At 47.2% G+C, this 18,578-nt stretch overlaps 1 protein-coding gene across 24 annotated transcripts in view; it reads left to right on the plus strand.

Moving 5' to 3' along the window:
• LOC139276239 (adhesion G-protein coupled receptor G2-like) overlaps positions 1–18,578 on the plus strand; it is a 281,046-nt gene that overhangs the window by 83,212 nt on the left and 179,256 nt on the right. For 14 of the 24 annotated variants that reach the window (XM_070893921.1, XM_070893925.1, XM_070893932.1 and 11 more), the window contains exon 9: positions 5,751–5,795. The exons of 9 other annotated variants lie outside the window; for them this stretch is intronic. In XM_070893921.1, the coding sequence (XP_070750022.1) occupies positions 5,751–5,795 (45 nt within the window). Of the gene's footprint in view, positions 1–5,750; positions 5,796–12,886; positions 12,983–18,578 lie in introns of all 24 variants that reach the window. One more of the 24 variants, XM_070893931.1, reaches the window with a different exon arrangement.

Below are 18,578 nucleotides of genomic sequence, written 5' to 3' on the forward strand. Positions count from 1 at the left end.
ATCTTCCACCCTTCAAGATGTAGTTCAGGACCTGGAATATTAGGTCCTTTATTGAAACACTTGTGAACTCATCCCTTTTTGGCATGGAAGAATGTCATCCTCAATTACTTTAAGGAGCTAGGAGCTAAATTAAAAAGTAGGACCTCAAAAGTAGTAATCTCGGGATTGCTACCAGTGCCACGTGCTAGTCAGAGTAGGAATCGCAGGATAGCTCAGATGAATACGTGGCTTGAGCAATGGTGCAGCATGGAGGGATTCAAATTCCTGGGGCATTGGAACCGGTTCTGGGGGAGGTGGGACCAGTACAATCCGGATGGTCTGCACCTGGGCAGAATTGGAACCAATGTCCTCGGGGGAGTGTTTGCTAGTGCTGTTGGGGAGGAGTTAAACTAATATGGCAGGGGGATGGGAACCAATGCAGGGAGATAGAGGGAAACAAAAAGGAGGCAAAAGCAAAAGACAGAAAGGAGATGAGGAAAAGTGGAGGGCAGAGAAACCCAAGGCAAAGAACAAAAAGGGCCATTGTACAGCAAAATTCTAAAAGGACAGAGGGTGTTAAAAAAAACAAGCCTAAAGGCTTTGTGTCTTAATGCAAGGAGTATCCGCAATAAGGTGGATGAATTAACTGTGCAAATAGATGTTAACAAATATGATGTGATTGGGATTACGGAGACGTGGCTCCAGGATGATCAGGGCTGGGAACTCAACATCCAGGGGTATTCAACATTCAGGAAGGATAGAATAAAAGGAAAAGGAGGTGGGGTAGCATTGCTGGTTAAGGAGGAGATTAAGGCAATAGTTAGGAAGGACATTAGCTTGGATGATGTGGAATCTATATGGGTAGAGCTGCAGAACACCAAAGGGCAAAAAACGTTAGTGCGAGTTGTGTACAGACCTCCAAACAGTAGTAGTGATGTTGGGGAGGGCATCAAACATGAAATTAGGGGTGCGTGCAATAAAGGTGCAGCAGTTATAATGGGTGACTTTAATATGCACATAGATTGGGCTAACCAAACTGGAAGCAATACGGTGGAGGAGGATTTCCTGGAGTGCATAAGGGATAGTTTTTTAGACCAATATGTCGAGGAACCAACTAGGGGGGAGGCCATCTTAGACTGGGTGTTATGTAATGAGAGAGGATTAATTAGCAATCTCGTTGTGCGAGGCCCCTTGGGGAAGAGTGACCATAATATGGTGGAATTCTGCATTGGGATGGAGAATGAAACAGTTAATTCAGAGACCATGGTCCAGAACTTAAAGAAGGGTAACTTTGAAGGTATGAGGCGTGAATTGGCTGGGATGGATTGGCGAATGATACTTAAGGGGTTGACTGTGGATGGGCAATGGCAGACATTTAGAGACCGCATGGATGAACTACAACAATTGTACATTCCTGTCTGGCATAAAAATAAAAAAGGGAAGGTGGCTCAACCGTGGCTATCAAGGGAAATCAGGGATAGTATTAAAGCCAAGGAAGTGGCATACAAATTGGCCAGAAATAGCAGCGAACCTGGGGACTGGGAGAAATTTAGAACTCAGCAGAGGAGGACAAAGGGTTTAATTAGGGCAGGGAAAATGGAGTATGAGAAGAAGCTTGCAGGGAACATTAAGACGGATTGCAAAAGTTTCTATAGATATGTAAAGAGAAAAAGGTTAGTAAAGACAAACGTAGGTCCCCTGCAGTCAGAATCAGGGGAAGTCATAACGGGGAACAAAGAAATGGCGGACCAATTGAACAAGTACTTTGGTTCGGTATTCACGAAGGAGGACACGAACAACCTTCCGGTTATAAAAGGGGTCGGGGGGTCTAGTAAGGAGGAGGAACTGAGGGAAATCCTTATTAGCCGGGAAATTGTGTTGGGGAAATTGATGGGATTGAAGGCCGATAAATCCCCAGGGCCTGATGGACTGCATCCCAGAGTACTTAAGGAGGTGGCCTTGGAAATAGTGGATGCGTTGACAGTCATTTTCCAACATTCCATTGACTCTGGATCAGTTCCTATAGAGTGGAGGGTAGCCAATGTAACCCCACTTTTTAAAAAAGGAGGGAGAGAGAAAACAGGGAATTATAGACCGGTCAGCCTGACATCGGTAGTGGGTAAAATGATGGAATCAATTATTAAGGATGTCATAGCAGTGCATTTGGAAAGAGGTGACATGATAGGTCCAAGTCAGCATGGATTTGTGAAAGGGAAATCATGCTTGACAAATCTTCTGGAATTTTTTGAGGATGTTTCCAGTAAAGTGGACAAAGGAGAACCAGTTGATGTGGTATATTTGGACTTTCAGAAGGCGTTCGACAAGGTCCCACACAAGAGATTGATGTGCAAAGTTAGAGCACATGGGATTGGGGGTAGTGTACTGACATGGATTGAGAACTGGTTGTCAGACAGGAAGCAAAGAGTAGGAGTAAATGGGTACTTTTCAGAATGGCAGGCAGTGACTAGTGGGGTACCGCAAGGTTCTGTGCTGGGGCCCCAGCTGTTTACACTGTACATTAATGATTTAGATGAGGGGATTAAATGTAGTATCTCCAAATTTGCGGATGACACTAAGTTGGATGGCAGTGTGAGCTGCGAGGAGGATGCTGTGAGGCTGCAGAGCGACTTGGATAGGTTAGGTGAGTGGGCAAATGCATGGCAGATGAAGTATAATGTGGATAAATGTGAGGTTATCCACTTTGGTGGTAAAAACAAAGAGACAGACTATTATCTGAATGGTGACAGATTAGGAAAAGGGGAGGTGCAAAGAGACCTGGGTGTCATGGTACATCAGTCATTGAAGGTTGGCATGCAGGTGCAGCAGGCGGATAAGAAAGCAAATGGCATGTTGGCCTTCATAACAAGGGGATTTGAGTACAGGGGCAGGGAGGTGTTGCTGCAGTTGTACAGGGCATTGGTGAGGCCACACCTGGAGTATTGTGTACAGTTTTGGTCTCCTAACCTGAGGAAGGACATTCTTGCTATTGAGGGAGTGCAGCGAAGGTTCACCAGACTGATTCCCGGGATGGCGGGACTGACCTATCAAGAAAGACTGGGTCAACTGGGCTTGTATTCACTGGAGTTCAGAAGAATGAGAGGGGACCTCATAGAAACATTTAAAATTCTGACGGGGTTAGACAGGTTAGATGAAGGAAGAATGTTCCCAATGTTGGGGAAGTCCAGAACCAGAGGTCACAGTCTAAGGATAAGGGGTAAGCCATTTAGGACCGAGATGCGGAGGAACTTCTTCACCAGAGAGTGGTGAACCTGTGGAATTCTCTACCACAGAAAGTTGTTGAGGCCAATTCACTAAATATATTCAAAAAGGAGTTAGATGAGGTCCTTACTACTAGGGGGATCAAGGGGTATGGCGAGAAGGCAGGAATGGGGTACTGAAGTTGAATGTTCAGCCATGAACTAATTGAATGGCGGTGCAGGCTAGAAGGGCCGAATGGCCTACTCCTGCACCTATTTTCTATGTTTCTATGTTTCTAATACGAGGGACTGCCTATGATGATGATGATGCTCCATCTCATCCTCAGCAAGCTCTCCGCTGGAGTGGAGCTAAATTACAGGACAAACAGGAATCTGTTCAATCTCCACCGCCTCCAGGCCAGTTCCAAGGTCGTCCCATCCTCCATCATCGAACTACAGTATGCAGACGATGCCTACGTCTGCGCACACTCAGAGGCCGAACTCCATGCCATCGTCAACACCTTCACCGAGGCATACGAGAGCATGGGCCTTACACCAAACATCTGTAAGAAAAAGGCCCTCTACCAACCTGCCCCCACCACACAGCACTGCCTAGCGGTTATCAAAATCCACGACGAGGCCTTGGCCAATGTGGACCACTTTCCATACCTCGGGAGCCAACTGTAAACAAGGGCAGACATCGATGAAGAGGTCCAACACCGCCTTCAGTGTGCCAGTGCAGCCTTCGGTCGCCTGAAGAAGAGAGTGTTTGAAGATCAGGCCCTCAAACCCGACACCAAACTCGGTCGACAGAGCCCTCCTATATGGCTCAGAGACATGGACTATGTACAGTAGGCACCTCAAAACACTGGAGCAGTATCACCAACGTTGCCTCCACAAGATCCTGCAAATCCATTGGCAGGATAGACTCACCAACGTCAGTGTCCTTGCTCAGGCCAATATCCCCAGCATCGAAGCACTGACCATGCTTGATCAGCTCCGCTGGATGGGCCACGTCGTCCGCATGCCTGACACGAGACTCCTAAAACAAGTGCTCTACTCGGACCTCCGACATGGCAAGCGAGCCCCAGGTGGGCAGAGGAAATGCTTCAAGGACACCCTCAAAACCTCCTTGAAAAAAATGTAACATCCCCACCGACGCCTAGGAATCCTTGGCCCAAGACCACTCAAAGTGGAGGAAAAGCATCCGGGAAGGCGCTGAACACCTCGAGACACTTCGCCGAGAGCAAGCTTAAGCTAAGTGTCGACAGTGGAAGGAGCGCGCGGCAACCGGGCACCCCACCCACGTGTTCCTTCAACCACTGTCTGCCCACATGTGACAGAAACTGTAGATTCCGCATTGGACTCATCAGTCACCTGAGAACTTATTTCTAGTGTGGAAGCACGTCATCCTCGACTCCGAGGGACTGCCTATGATGGTGATAATAAAGGTCGCGGGTTTGGGAGGTGCTGCTGAAGAAGCCTTGGCGAGTTGCTACAGTGCATCTTGTAGAGGGTACACACTGCAGCCACGGTATGCCAGTGGTGGAGGGAGTGAATGTTTAAGATGGTGGATGGGGTGCCAATCAAGTGGCTGCTTTGTCCTGGATGGTGTCTTGAATGTTGTTGGAGCTGCACTCATCCAGGCAAGTGGAGAGTGTTCCATCACACTCCTGACTTGTGCCTTGTAGATGGTGGAAAGGCTTTGGGGAGTCAGGAGCTGAGACACTCGCTGCAGAATATACTGCCTCTGATGCGTTCTTGTTGCCACAGTATTTATGTGGCTGGTCCAGTTAGGTTTCTGGTCAAAGGTGACCCTAGGATGTTGATGGTCGGGGATTCAGCGATGGTAATGCTGTTGAATGTCAAGGGATGATGGTTAGACTCTCGCTTGTTGGAGATAGTCATTGCCTGGCACTTGTGAGGTGCGAATGTTCCTTGCCATTTATCAGCCCAAGCCTGAAGGTCATTCAGTTCTTGCTGCATGCGGGCATGAACTGCTTCATTATCTGAGGAGTTGCGAATGAAACTGAATACTGTGCAGTCGTCAGCAAACATCCTCACTTCTGACCTTATGATGGAGGGAAGGTCATTGATGAAGCGGTTGTAGATGGCTGGGCCTAGGACACTGCCCTGAAGAACTCCTGCAGCGATGTTCTGGGGCTAAGATGCTCGGCTTCCAACAACCACAACCATCTTCCTTTACGCTAGGTATGACTCCAGCCAGTGGAGAGTTTACCCCCTGATTCCCATTGACTTCAGTTTTACTTGGGCTCTTTGAAGGACCCGTGCAGTCGGCTTGCCAACTTGCCAGTTTGGCAGTTGCCGCCTTTTAAATAGAATAACCATGCACGTGTAGTATTTTGAATGGGCTGTGCAGCCTGTTAAAGGGCTTGCACGGCCCCCCAAAAAATTACAGGGAACGTTGGACCAGGTTTCTCAAACATAAAACTGCCAATTCGCTCCTTCCCCGCCTCCCCATAAATATTGTGCCTCTATTTCCGTTCCTGATTTGTTGACTTGAGTCTGTCCTTGCATTATGTCTGAACTAATAGCTTGTACATTTTTTTTTAGGGAATTTTTCTCCCACGACTACCACATCTGTATCGAATGTGACAGGTATTGCAAATATCACTTTGAGAATTTTTGTTAGGAAAGACATTTAAAATCACAGGTGTTTGACTCCGTTTTTCTGACTGTAGAAATGCATTTGTGCTGCACTTGTCAGTGTGCACACGACTAACCTCAATCTGTATTAATTGCCAAATTTTGCTGCCTCCATCCCTAATTGGCCATTTCCCTGCACTCTCTGAATGAGCCACGCACTTCTGGGCTCGCCTGCACATTATCTGCCCCTCAAATCCAAATCGGAGCCCAGGTTCAATGTGTGTTTCCATTCTGTCTGTCCTTTTTTTCCTCACTCTCTCTCTCTGTGGCTCTCACTCACTCCCCTTTGTTTCCAGTTCTTTTCTTTCTCCCTAGTTCGGCAAATAAAATAGATTAAATCCACATGACTTTGCTGTCACCCGTTTACAATTGCTGTGGAATGGTTGTGAGCATTGCTACCAAAGTTTTTTGGGCAAGTATGTAAATGTATGCACAAAAGTTATTTTATCTGATCTCAACTGTTGGAAACCATTAGAAAATGTTGGACATTGCTGGACATTGTTGGGTTGTTGAAGATTTTTGAAGATTGTTGGACATTGTTGGAGATTGTTGGACAGTATTAAAAAATGCTTTTTGGCAGACAGCAAGAGCAGAAAAGCTGACCCACAATTCCCTGATGCCTCCCTGGAGGTTATAATTGAGGAGTTGTGGGGAAGGAGATAACACTCTTCTGCAGAAGTTACAAGAGTGTCTCCAAGGTCAGGATGAAGCAGATGCAACCAGAGGTGGCTGAAAAGATCAGTGCCTCCAGCATCACGTCCAGAACCTGGCTTCAGAATAGGAAGAGGTTCCACGACCTCAAAAGAGCAGCAAGGGTAAGTACAGGTCTTAATTTCTTTACCTCTCTCAACAGCATTTCACAACACTCTTTTCACCTGTAGCCCCACCACTTTTAATAATTTGCTCATCTCAATTACAAGGTTACACTGTAACACCTTGACGTCTCATTACAAGCACATTCACCTCTTCCTTTCTTCTCTACACACCTTATATTAACACCATTCTAACACTTGCACAACAGCCAACTCCTCCCACCTAATTTAACAATAGGCAAAATGGGCTGGATTTTGGGCTGTTTGGATTTCGGGGCGTTAATCGCGACGGGGCATTAAAGTTAGCACCTGAAACTAGTTTGCGTCTCTGCAAGTTTCGGCGAAAATGAAAGCTGGAGGAGCAGTAAAGAAGTTTCATTGTTATTTAGTGCCCTGCAACATAACATTGTATATTGTATGGTTTTATTTTGGTGAAAGTGTTTTTGAGACTTTGTTGCATTAACTCATCATTTGCCATTGGTGTCTTGTGCATCATTCCAACGTTCACCGGAGATGTACCTTTATGGGGGCACATAGCATGTCCAGCATTAGCTCCATCCCTCAGTTTCCTTTTGTGTCTCTGTATCAAAGAGAGCTGGTCCATTATGAGCTGGCGACGTGCGAGTGTTGGTCCGGCAGAATCTCCATGCTGCCTCCCCCGTGGATGGGGTGGCTATCCAATGGGGGCCTTGCCAAGCTCCTCTTCGTCGTCCTCCTCCTCCTTAGGTGGGCCTGCAAACCCACTGGCAATGCCTGGCCCCTCATGATAGCCAAGCTGTGCAACATGCAGCACACCACAATGAATGCAGATACCTGTTGAGGGAAGTATTGAAGGCTGCCTCCAGAGCGGTGCAGGCATGGGTCTGCCTGTAGGAGCTGGCATATCTTTGTCAGCACTTTCTTTTGGAAGCGCAGCCTTCTCACACACTTCTCCTCAGAGAGCTGGAGATCTGTGCATTGATGCCTGTAAATGCCATGGGAGTATAAGCCCGCCTACTGGATGTCTTCGGCCTCTCATCATCCATGGGCCGACATGGCCAAGAGTCCTTCCTCTAGCTTGACACCGCCTGGCAATAGAATGGAGCATGATACGCCGGCGAACTAGTAATGACTCCATTACATTCTCTCACTGAAGTTGTAAGGGCACTGTAATAGCAGATACAAGTGAAGTTTGCAAGTTGGAATTTCACACAGCATTATGTGTGCAACCGTTGTAGTCAATATGACCTGCGATGTAGGATCCTCATCCCTCCATTTAAAATGCTGCCAATACCGCCTGCTTTTTTCAGGTGTTTCTTAGGGCGGGCGTTAAATGAGGCGTTATGGCCGAATGTTCCATCTGGGGCGCCAGCGCAGCGTTGCACGATGATTGACGTCATCAGCACACTAAAAATGGAGGGCGGGTGGTAAGTTTTTGCACCGCGCAAACCAATAGCCAAATCTGCCACCCGGGTGGTAAATCCTGGATGTCTGGCATAACGTCCCAAAACAGCATTTAATGTCCCACCGGGGCACTAGCCGAGGCGCAAATGAGTTGAAAATTTAGTCCAAATCTCTTGACATTTTATCACCTTCTCATCCTCATTCCATCTTGCTGCTTCTTCACCTCTCAATACAACCACTTTCTATACACAAGCCCCACCACTTCTTCTTAGGCAGTCCCCCAGAGTCGTGGATGATTTGCTTCCACACTAATATGAGTTCTGAAGTGACTGATGAGACCAATGTGGGATCTACAGTCACTGTCACAGGTGGGGCAGCTGGTGGTTTGAGGGACGGGTGGGTGGGGTGCTTGATTTGTTGTACGTTCCTTCCGCTATTTGTACTTGGCTTCCGCGTGCTCCCGACGAAGAGACTCGTAGTGTTCGGTGACTTCTCAGATGCTTCTCCTCCACTTTGAGTGATGGGGATGTTTTATTTGTTCAAGGAGGCTTTGAGGGGGTCCTTAAAGTGTTTTCTCTGCCCTCTTGGGGCTCGCCTGCCATGACGTATCTTGGAGTAGAGTGCGCACATCTTCATTCACCAACTCAACACGCACTCATGACCTTCTATCCTCTCTGTCTGTAGAAAAAAAATGACACACAACATGAATGAGAGGAGCAAGATCGTAGGAGAAACATGCAACGTCATTGCCCTCACCCAAGCCCTAGATATCATTGGCCCAGGCTGAGACAGCACCACCAGCGAGGGCTGGTTTATCAGAGCAGGGTGCCTGCAGAGTACATTACAGCCCTTCCTTTACCTCAGCAAAGATGCAGCAAGCTGCCCCTCTTCAAACCTGGCTCTGCTGCACAGGAGGGCAGGAAAAAGAGTGGGAGAGCGATAGTGATAGGGGATTCGATTGTAAGGGGAATAGATAGGTGTTTCTGCAGCCGCAACCGAGACTCCAGGATGGTATGTTGCCTCCCTAGTGCAAGGGTCAAGGATGACTCGGAGCGGGTGCAGGACATTCTGAAAAGGGAGGGTGAACAGCCAGTTGTTGTGGTGCACATTGGTACCAACGATATAGGTAAAAAAAGGGATGAAGTCCGACGAGACGAATTTAAGGAGCTAGGAGCTAAATTAAAATGTAGGACCTCAAAAGTAGTAATCTCGGGATTGCTACCAGTGCCACCAGTGCTAGTCAGAGTAGGAATCGTAGGATAGCTCAGATGAATACGTGGCTTGAGCAATGGTGCAGCAGGGAGAGATTCAAATTCGTGGGGCATTGGAACCGGTTCTGGGGGAGGTGGGATCAGTACAAACCAGACGGTCTGCACCTGGGCAGGACCGGAACCAATGTCCTCGGGGGAGTGTTTGCTAGTGCTGTTGGGGAGGAGTTAAACTAATATGGCAGGGGTTTGGGAACCAATGCAGGGAGACAGAGGGAAACAAAATGGAGACAAAAGCAAAAGACAGAAAGGAGATGAGTAAAAGTGGAGGGCAGATAAACCCAAGGCAAAAAACAAAAAGGGCCACTGTACAGCAAAATTCTAAAGGGTCAAAGTGTAATAAAAAGGCAAGCATGAAAGCTCAGTGCCTCAATGCAAGGAGTATTCTGAATCCAGGAGAGGGCTCTGAGCTAGTTAGAGTGGATGAGAGCGCAGATGAACAGGACACCAAGAAAGAATGCAAAAGGCAGGAGGCAACAGAGCAGAGTAGCACTAGGGTAAGTGTAAACCACAAGGCGAAAGGAAGGGACAATATGTTTGAATATAAAGGGGCTGCAGGAGGAGTCAAAACTAAAAATCATGGTTTAAAAACTATTATTAAAACACTCTACCTAAACAGCATTCGAAATAAAGTAAATGAGTCGACGGCACAAATCATTACAAATGGGTATGATTTGGTGGCCATTACAGAAACGTGGTTGCAGGGTGTCCAAGACTGGGAATTAAACATACAGGGGTATCTGACAATTCAGAAAGATAGACAAGAAGGGAAAGGAGGTGGGGTAGCTCTGTTAATAAAGGATGGTATCAGGGCAGTTGTGAGAGACGATATTGGCTCTAATGAACAAAATGTTGAATCGTTGTGGGTGGAGATTAGAGATAGTAAGGGGAAAAAGTCACTGGTGGGCGTAATTTATAGGCCCCCAAATAATAACTTCACAGTGGGGCGGTCAATAATCAAGGAAATAATGGAGGCATGTGAAAAAGGAACGGCAGTAATCATGGGGGATTTTAACCAACATATCGATTGGTCAAAACAAATCGCACGGGGTAGCCTTGAGGAGGAATTCATAGAATGCATACGGGATTGTTTCTTAGAACAGTATGTTACAGAATCTACAAGGGAACAAGCTATCTTAGATCTGGTCCTGTGTAATGAGGCAGGAATAATAAACGATCTCCAAGTAAAAGATCCTCTAGGAATGAATGATCACAGTATGGTTGAATTTGTAATACAGATTGAGGGTGAGGAAGTAGTGTCTCAAACGAGTGTACCATGCTTAAACAAAGGGGACTACAGTGGGATGAGGGCAAAGTTGGCTAAAGTAGACTGGAAACACAGACTAAACGGTGGCACAATTGAGGAACAGTGGAGGACTTTTAAGCAGCTCTTTCATAGTGCTCAACAAAAATATATTCCAGTGAAAAAGAAGGGCGGTAAACGAAGGGATAACCAGCCGTGGATAACCAAGGAAATAAAGGAGAGTATCAAATTAAAACCCAATGCGTATAATGTGGCCAAGGTTAGTGGGAAACTAGCAGATTGGGAAAATTTTAAACGACAGCAAGGAATGACTAAGAAAGCAATAAATAAAGGAAAGATAGATTACGAAAGTAAACTTGCGCAAAACATAAAAACAGATAGTAAAAGCTTTTACAGATATAGAAAACGGAAAAGAGTAACTAAAGTAAATGTTGGTCCCTTAGAAGATGAGAAGGGGAATTTAATAATGAGAAATGTGGAAATGGCTGAGACCTTAAACAATTATTTTGCTTCGGTCTTCACAGTGGAAGACACAAAAACCATGCCAAAAATTGCTGGTCACGGGAATGTGGGAAGGAAGGACCTTGAGATAATCACTATCACTAGTGGGGTAGTGCTGGACAGGCTAATGGGACTCAAGATAGACAAGTCCCCTGGTCCTGATGAAATGCATCCTAGGGTATTAAAAGAGATGGCGGAAGTTATAGCAGATGCATTCGTTATAATCTACCAAAATTCTCTGGACTCTGGGGAGGTACCAGCGGATTGGAAAGCAGCTAATGTAATGCCTCTGTTTAAAAAAGGGGGCAGACAAAAGACAGGTAACTATAGGCCGGTTAGTTTAACATCTGTAGTGGGGAAAATGCTTGAAGCTATCATTAAGGAAGAAATAGCAGGACATCTAGATAGGAATAGTGCAATCAAGCAGACGCAACATGGATTCATGAAGGGGAAATCATGTTTAACTAATTTACTGGAATTCTTTGAGGATATAACGAGCATGGTGGATAGAGGTGTACCGATGGATGTGGTGTATTTAGATTTCCAAAAGGCATTCGATAAGGTGCCACACAAAAGGTTACTGCAGAAGATAAAGGTACGTGGAGTCAGAGGAAATGAATTAGCATGGATAGAGAATTAGCTAGCTAACAGAAAGCAGAGAGTCAGGATAAATAGGTCATTTTTGGGTTGGAAATCGGTGGTTAGTGGTGTGCCACAGGGGTCGGCGCTGGGACCACAACTGTTTACAATACACATAGATGACCTGGAAGAGGGGACAGAGTGTAGTGCAACAAAATTTGCAGATGACACAAAGATTAGTGGGAAAGCGGGTTGTGTAGAGGACACAGAGAGGATGCAAAGAGATTTAGATAGGTTTAGCGAATGGGCTAAGATTTGGCAGATGGAATACAATGTCAGAAAATGTGAGGTCATCCACTTGGGGAAAAAAACAGTAAAAGGGAATATTATTTGAATGGGGAGAAATTATAACATGCTGCGGTGCAGAGGGACCTGGGGGTCCTTGTGCATGAATCCTAAAAAGTTAGTTTGCAGGTGCAGCAGGTAATCAGGAAGGCGAATGGAATGTTGGCCTTCATTGCGAGAGGAATGAAGTACAAAAGCAGGGAGGTCCTTCTGCAACTGTACAGGGTATTGGTGAGGCCGCACCTGGAGTACTGCGTGCAGTTTTGGTCACCTTTCTTAAGGAAGGATATACTAGCTTTGGAGGGGGTACAGAGACGATTCACTAGGCTGATTCCGGAGATGAGAGGGCACCTTATGATGATAGATTGAGTAGATTGGGTCTTTACTCGTTGGAGTTCAGAAGGATGAGGGGTGATCTTATAGAAACATTTAAAATAATGAAAGGGATAGACAAGATAGAGGCAGAGAGGCTGTTTCCACTGGTCAGGGAGACTAGAACTAGGGGGCACAGCCTCAAAATAAGGGGGAGCCAATTTAAAACCGAGTTGAGAAGGAATTTCTTCTCCCAGAGGGTTGTGAATCTGTGGAATTCTCTGCCCAGGGAAGCAGTTGAGGCTAGCTCATTGAATGTATTCAAATCACAGATAGATAGATTTTTAACCAATAAGGGAATTAAGGGTTATGGGGAGCGGGCGGGTAAGTGGAGCTGAGTCCACGGCCAGATCAGCCATGATCTTGTTGAATGGCGGAGCAGGCTCGAGGGGCTAGATGGCCTACTCCTGTTCCTAATTCTTATATTCTTATGTTAAACTGTATTCTCAAGAATTTCTCCTGCCAATATCCTGCTTCTGTCTCCCATCCTAAGTTTTGTACCTTTTCACTTTCCTCTAGATTCAACTCAGCAGCAAAAACCTTTTGTTAAAAAAGGCAGCTCGCCATTGAGCGAATCCACTGAAGATGCAGCGTCAAGCACTCCAGCCCTCCCAGGTATTAGCTCAGACATTGGCACACTGCATGAGTTACATTGAGAGTCTGAGGAGTCTGTACATGTTGAGTCATGGCACACCAGTGAGCAGCAGCAGGTATTGCTGGCAGGAACAGCACAGGAGACAGCTCACTAGAAAACACTGGCACCACCAACAGCTGGAAGGCCTGCCAAGGAATTTCACTACTCAGGCTGAGAGGTATGGAGCTGTCCACTTCCAGCCTCTATAGTGTCATCTCACACAGCAATAGTGTTCTGCAGTCTACCCTGGAAACTATGTTTCATGTTTGTATGCTTTGCAGTTTTGGGGGAAGCTCAAATGCAGCCGTGCAGACTCTGAGCTCCAGCGTCAGTGGACAGGTGTCCATCTTGAACGTAAATGCATCCAATATGGACAGAGTGAGGTCCATGCTGGATAGATTTGTGGATCGAATAGACAGGGGCATTGAAGGAACCACTCAGTTTCTGCAGTCTGCTCTCCTGCAGATCACTTCCAATGAGAGTAGACTGCAGTAAATAAATGGCTCCTTCAGAGCCCCATGGGAGTGTCACGGTGTCAGACCATCTGCTCCTTCATTTGCAACCCCTCCCCTCACCCCCACTCCACCAGTCCCGACAGCCAATCCCATCACACTGCAGGGAAGTCAGCTGGGCCAATAGACTGCCCCAGCAGCAGCCAAGGAACAGCAGTCTGTAGCTGGGCCTCATAAGCTTGAGCAGCTTGAATACACCAGCCAAGAGTGTCTCACAACTTGATGGACAGCAGCTTTCAAGCTTTGCTGAGGCCACTAGTGCAGTACCCTATTATGGTAGTAGACTTAGGAAATCTTTTACGAAAAGTACAATGGATCCAGCACTTGGATGAGAGATGAATGCAACGTAATTATGCTTAGTATTAAATTCATTACCTTTGGAAGACGTTGATGAATTTTATATAATTTAATCTGAGTCAGAAGGTTGTGGGTTCAAGTCTCACTCCAAAGACTTGAGCACATAAATATAAACTGTCACTCCAGTGCAGTACTGAGGGAGTGATGCACTGCATTGCCAGAGGTGCTGTCTTTCAGATGAGACATTAAACCGAGGCTCTGTCTGCTCTCTCAGGTGGACGTAAAAGATCCCATGGTACTATTCCGGTGTTCTGGCCAATAGTTATCCCTCAATCAACATAACAAAAACAGTTTATCTGGTCATTATCACATTGCTGTTTGTGGGAACTTGCTGTGCACAAATTGGCTGCTGCGTTTCCCACATTATAACAGTGACTACACTCCAAAAGTACTTCATTGACTGTAAAGCGCATTAAGACATCCAATGATTGTGAAAGGTGCTATATAAATGCAAGACTTTATTTTTTTTCTTTCTTTTATTACATTTGACACTTTGGTCCATATTATGATTACATAGTGGCTTCTGAGTCTGCAATCTCAGTACATCATTACTATGGGAGGCATCTGAATGGTGTCAATATTCTACAATGCAGGATTAAGGGACTGGTGACGGAGGTAACAATGTCTGAAAAGCAGAGGGGTTGGGGAATAAGAAGGTCACCAGAATGGATAATATCTCGGTGCAATGCGCTGAGGTGATCCCCCTTCTTCTGCTGCTTCCTCCAATTCACCCTTGTCTTCTTTGTCTGACAAAGCCTGTTGCCGATGCTTTGGCTCCTCCAGCTGCTTGACTACCTTGAAGAAACTTGCATGATCCGGCTTTTGTGATCGACCGCTAGCTGCACATTGATGGGGTGGTTTACTTTTCTATTGATGAATACTTCAAGCTGATGATCTGCCCTGGTGGCAACAGGTGTGCAGTCAATGACACCCTGCATGTGAGGGAAGCTGACCACTGCTGCAAATCCCAAGGCCTCTCTTGCGGGCTATGGAGGTTAGTGGGGCAGGTGATGCACTGGCTAGTCCCTGAAGGAGGGCATCAATGACCTGCTTAATGAAACCGTGTACTCCAGACTAGGACATGTGGGTGATGTCGCTTGGAGAGGACTGGAAATATCCAACAATGAAGAAACTAAGGACTGTTGAGATTTCGAGATCCATTGGCAAAGCATGACCCCTTAGTCCAGCATGTGGGGTCAGAGTGGGAAAGGACCCTGCACCGGCTCTCACCTACCCCGGGCCAAAAAGACCCCCGGCCGCACCTACCCCGGGCCGAAAGGACCCTGCACCGACCTCAGGGCCTCGCCAACCTCGAGGCCTTGCCGATTTGCCAACCTCCCGACCTCAGGGCCTTGCCGACTCCTCAGGGCAATACAGGAGACTACATCTTTACTCTGCAACAGACCCAGAAATAACACGAGGATTGGGCTGCCGGGACTCCCGGGTCGCTGTCGAGGCCGGCTCCGAGCTGGCTGAAGGGACTCCATGGCCAGCGTTTAACCAGCCGAAGGGACTCCGGGGCTGGTCCAACAGAGGGCTGGCGGCACCCATGGAGCAGTGCCAGGGGAATAACCTACTACTGACTCACATTTTAGACTTTTATTCAATTTTTAATCAACTTTTAATCTTTTTTTAAAAACTTTTAATCAACATGGATAACTTTTTAAACAAGTTGGAAAAACTTTTAAACTTTTAAATAACTTGGAAACCTTTGGAGAAACTCTTAATAACTTTGGAAACTTTGGAAGAAACTTTTTAAAATATCCCTCGGAACTCCAGCGGACAGCTGACCTTCCTAATGCATGCCCCCCAACTAAGTCTCGGGCCACCGACTATCAATGGCACTACTCGGCACTGAGCCTGTGGCCAACACCTCGTCGTAGGCAATTAGGCTTATACAGCAGTGCCAGTCGTCTTGGACCCCCTTGCCACTGGACCAAGACCGTGCTCAGCTAAGCCCGTGGTGTTGCCGGTGTGCAGCACCCACCCCACATTAAAAGAATTCCGCACAGGCATCTTCCACTTCGTTAATATGAAGTTCGGGACCTGGAACATCAGGACCTTCATGGACAACTCCAAAAGCAACAGGCCGGCACCGCCATAGACATTTTGACATCGACATTGCCGCCCTAAGCGAGAGCCGGCGGGCAGGGGAAGGTCAGCTCAAGGAACAAGATGGAGGTTACACCTTTTTCTGGAAAGGAAAACCACAGGAAGAACGCTGCCTCCATGGAGTCGGCTTTGCCGTCAAAAATGAGCTGGTCGACCACCTCAAAGATTCCCCCTGTGGGGTTAACGAACACCTCATGACTCTTCGTCTTATCCTATCCCGGAACCAATGCGCCACAGTCATCAGTGCGTATGCCCCAATACTCAATGCAAGAGGGTTTTTACTCCAACCTCGAGACATTCCTGTCTCGTGTTCCCACGGGCGACAAATTGATCCGCCACGGTGACTTTAATGCCAGGATCGGCAAAGACGCAGCCCTCTGGGCAGGCGTGATTGGCAGAGAGGGGGTAGGGAAAGCCAACTCCAGCGGTTCCCTAGTCCTGACAAAATGTCTAGAACATGAACTCCTTATCACCAACACCCTGTTCCGCCAGAGGGACAAATACAAGGCATCATGGCATCACCCCCGCTCCAAACACTGGCACCTGCTTGACTATGTCATCATCCGAGCCAGGGATCGCAAGGATGTGCACATCACCCGCGCCATGACAGGAACTGATGACTGCTGGATGGACCACCGCCTAATCTGATCCATCATCAATATTAACAAAGCCCCAAAGCAGAGGGGACAGCAGAAGCAGTGCCAAAAAAAAGTCAATGCCGGAGCACTTAAAGACCCAGCTAAGAGAACCCTATACAGCCAACGCCTCACAGCTAATCTGGCATGCCTTGATGACCCTGAGATGTTGAATGCCCACAGTGTTTGGTCTGCACTCCAGGCCTCTATGACCAGTGCCTGTGAAGAGACACTTGGTCACTCAACCAGAAAACACCAAGACTGGTTTGATGAAAATGATCAGGAGATCCACGAACTAATAGATCGCAAGTGCAAAGCATTTCTGAGCCTCAAGCAACAACCCAACTTGGGAGCAGCAAAGCAACATTACAGGCGGCTCAAGGCTGAGGTCCAACAAAAAAAACGGGACCTAAAGAACAGGTGGTGGATGGAGAAAGCACAGGAGATACAACAACTGGCCGACAGCCATGATATGCGAGGATTCTTCAATGCAGTCAAGGCCACCTCCGATCCAAACTCACAAGGCCTCACCTCACTCCTGGCCACGAACGGGAAAACACTCATCAAGGACACCGAGGCTGTCAGGACCCACTGGAAGGAGCACTTTGAAGATCTCCTCAATTGAGACTCTGCCTTTGACTCGAGTGCTCTCGATTCCATTCCGAAGCATGCGACCCGCCACCACCTCAGTGAAATCCCAACGCTACATGAGGTAGGCAAAGCCATAAAACAGCTCAAGAATAAAAAGGCTACGGGTATGGATGGAATCCCTGCTGAGATGCTGTAGGGGGTGGTGTTTTGGTCAGGTTTCTCTGACTCCTTGGCGTTTTCGAGGTGCCCCACACCCTGGATTCTAGACTATGGACTGATTTGGGGGTTGTGAGAAACTGAGACAGAGTCTGTTGGGTAGGATGCAAAACTGGTTTTATTGTGTTCAAACAGGGTAGAAGGGCATGTTTTTAATAATAATCAGGTACAAATAGGGAGAAATGGCAACTTAAATGCTCTATATTTGGGAAGAACATGTAACACATATAACAGATTAAAAAAACACAGTCCTCCCACCTCCCAAAATGCACTAAACCTGGAAAGGGGCATTTGGCTGTGGTGTGCAGGTAGTCCTTCTTGGGGCTACTGTTACTGGGGGTGCATCTGAGCCCCAAGCAATTGGTGGGATCGTCCCTCCAGTAAAGCAGTTCACCACTCCCACCTGTCCTGTTTGTCTGGCTGCCCCACCCCCTTTGGGACTTTCACAGCCAGCGGCTGCTGGCTGCTTCTTACATTTTTCGGACTCCCCTGGTTTAAACAGCTTACACTGGTTGATATGGAACCACTTTGTGCGGCAGGGCATCTTTATGGCATAGACCATGGGGCTTGCCTTGTCCACAATGTGGTATGGTCCCATATACTCGGGCAAAATTCCTAACCATCCCCTATCTCCCATTCGTGGTGCTTACGGCTTTCTAGCAGCAATCGGTTGCTCCGATGCTGGTTCCCCATGTTAACAGCAGCTTGCCAGTGAATCTGCTTGAGGTGTTCAAACAGATTCTTGACAAAGCTGTCCCAGTTCACCTCTCTAGCTGACCTTCCGTGAGCACCGGGGCTAGGACATAGATGGGGGTTCGCATGGCCCTACCAGTCATGAGCTCGTGTGGGGAATACCCCGTGCTCTTTGACTGGCTACCCCAGATCTCCATTTGGACCAGTGGTAAGACCTCTACCCATTTTTGGGGTGAGTCTCCCATCTCCTTCTGCAGCCTTTCTTTAATGGTGCGGTTTAAATGCTCCACAATACCTGATGACTGTGGGTTGTGGGCAACTTGCCATTTCCCTTGAATGCCGAGCACCTTAAGGGTTGCCTGCATTACCTGGCCTGTGAAGTGGCTCCCCTGGTCAGACTCCACATACTGTGGTAGTCCCCACTGAGAGAATACCTCTTTCACAAGGATCCTAGCCGTTCC

This window comes from Pristiophorus japonicus, chromosome 11 (assembly GCF_044704955.1).
Source record: "Pristiophorus japonicus isolate sPriJap1 chromosome 11, sPriJap1.hap1, whole genome shotgun sequence".
NCBI lineage: Eukaryota > Metazoa > Chordata > Chondrichthyes > Pristiophoridae > Pristiophorus > Pristiophorus japonicus.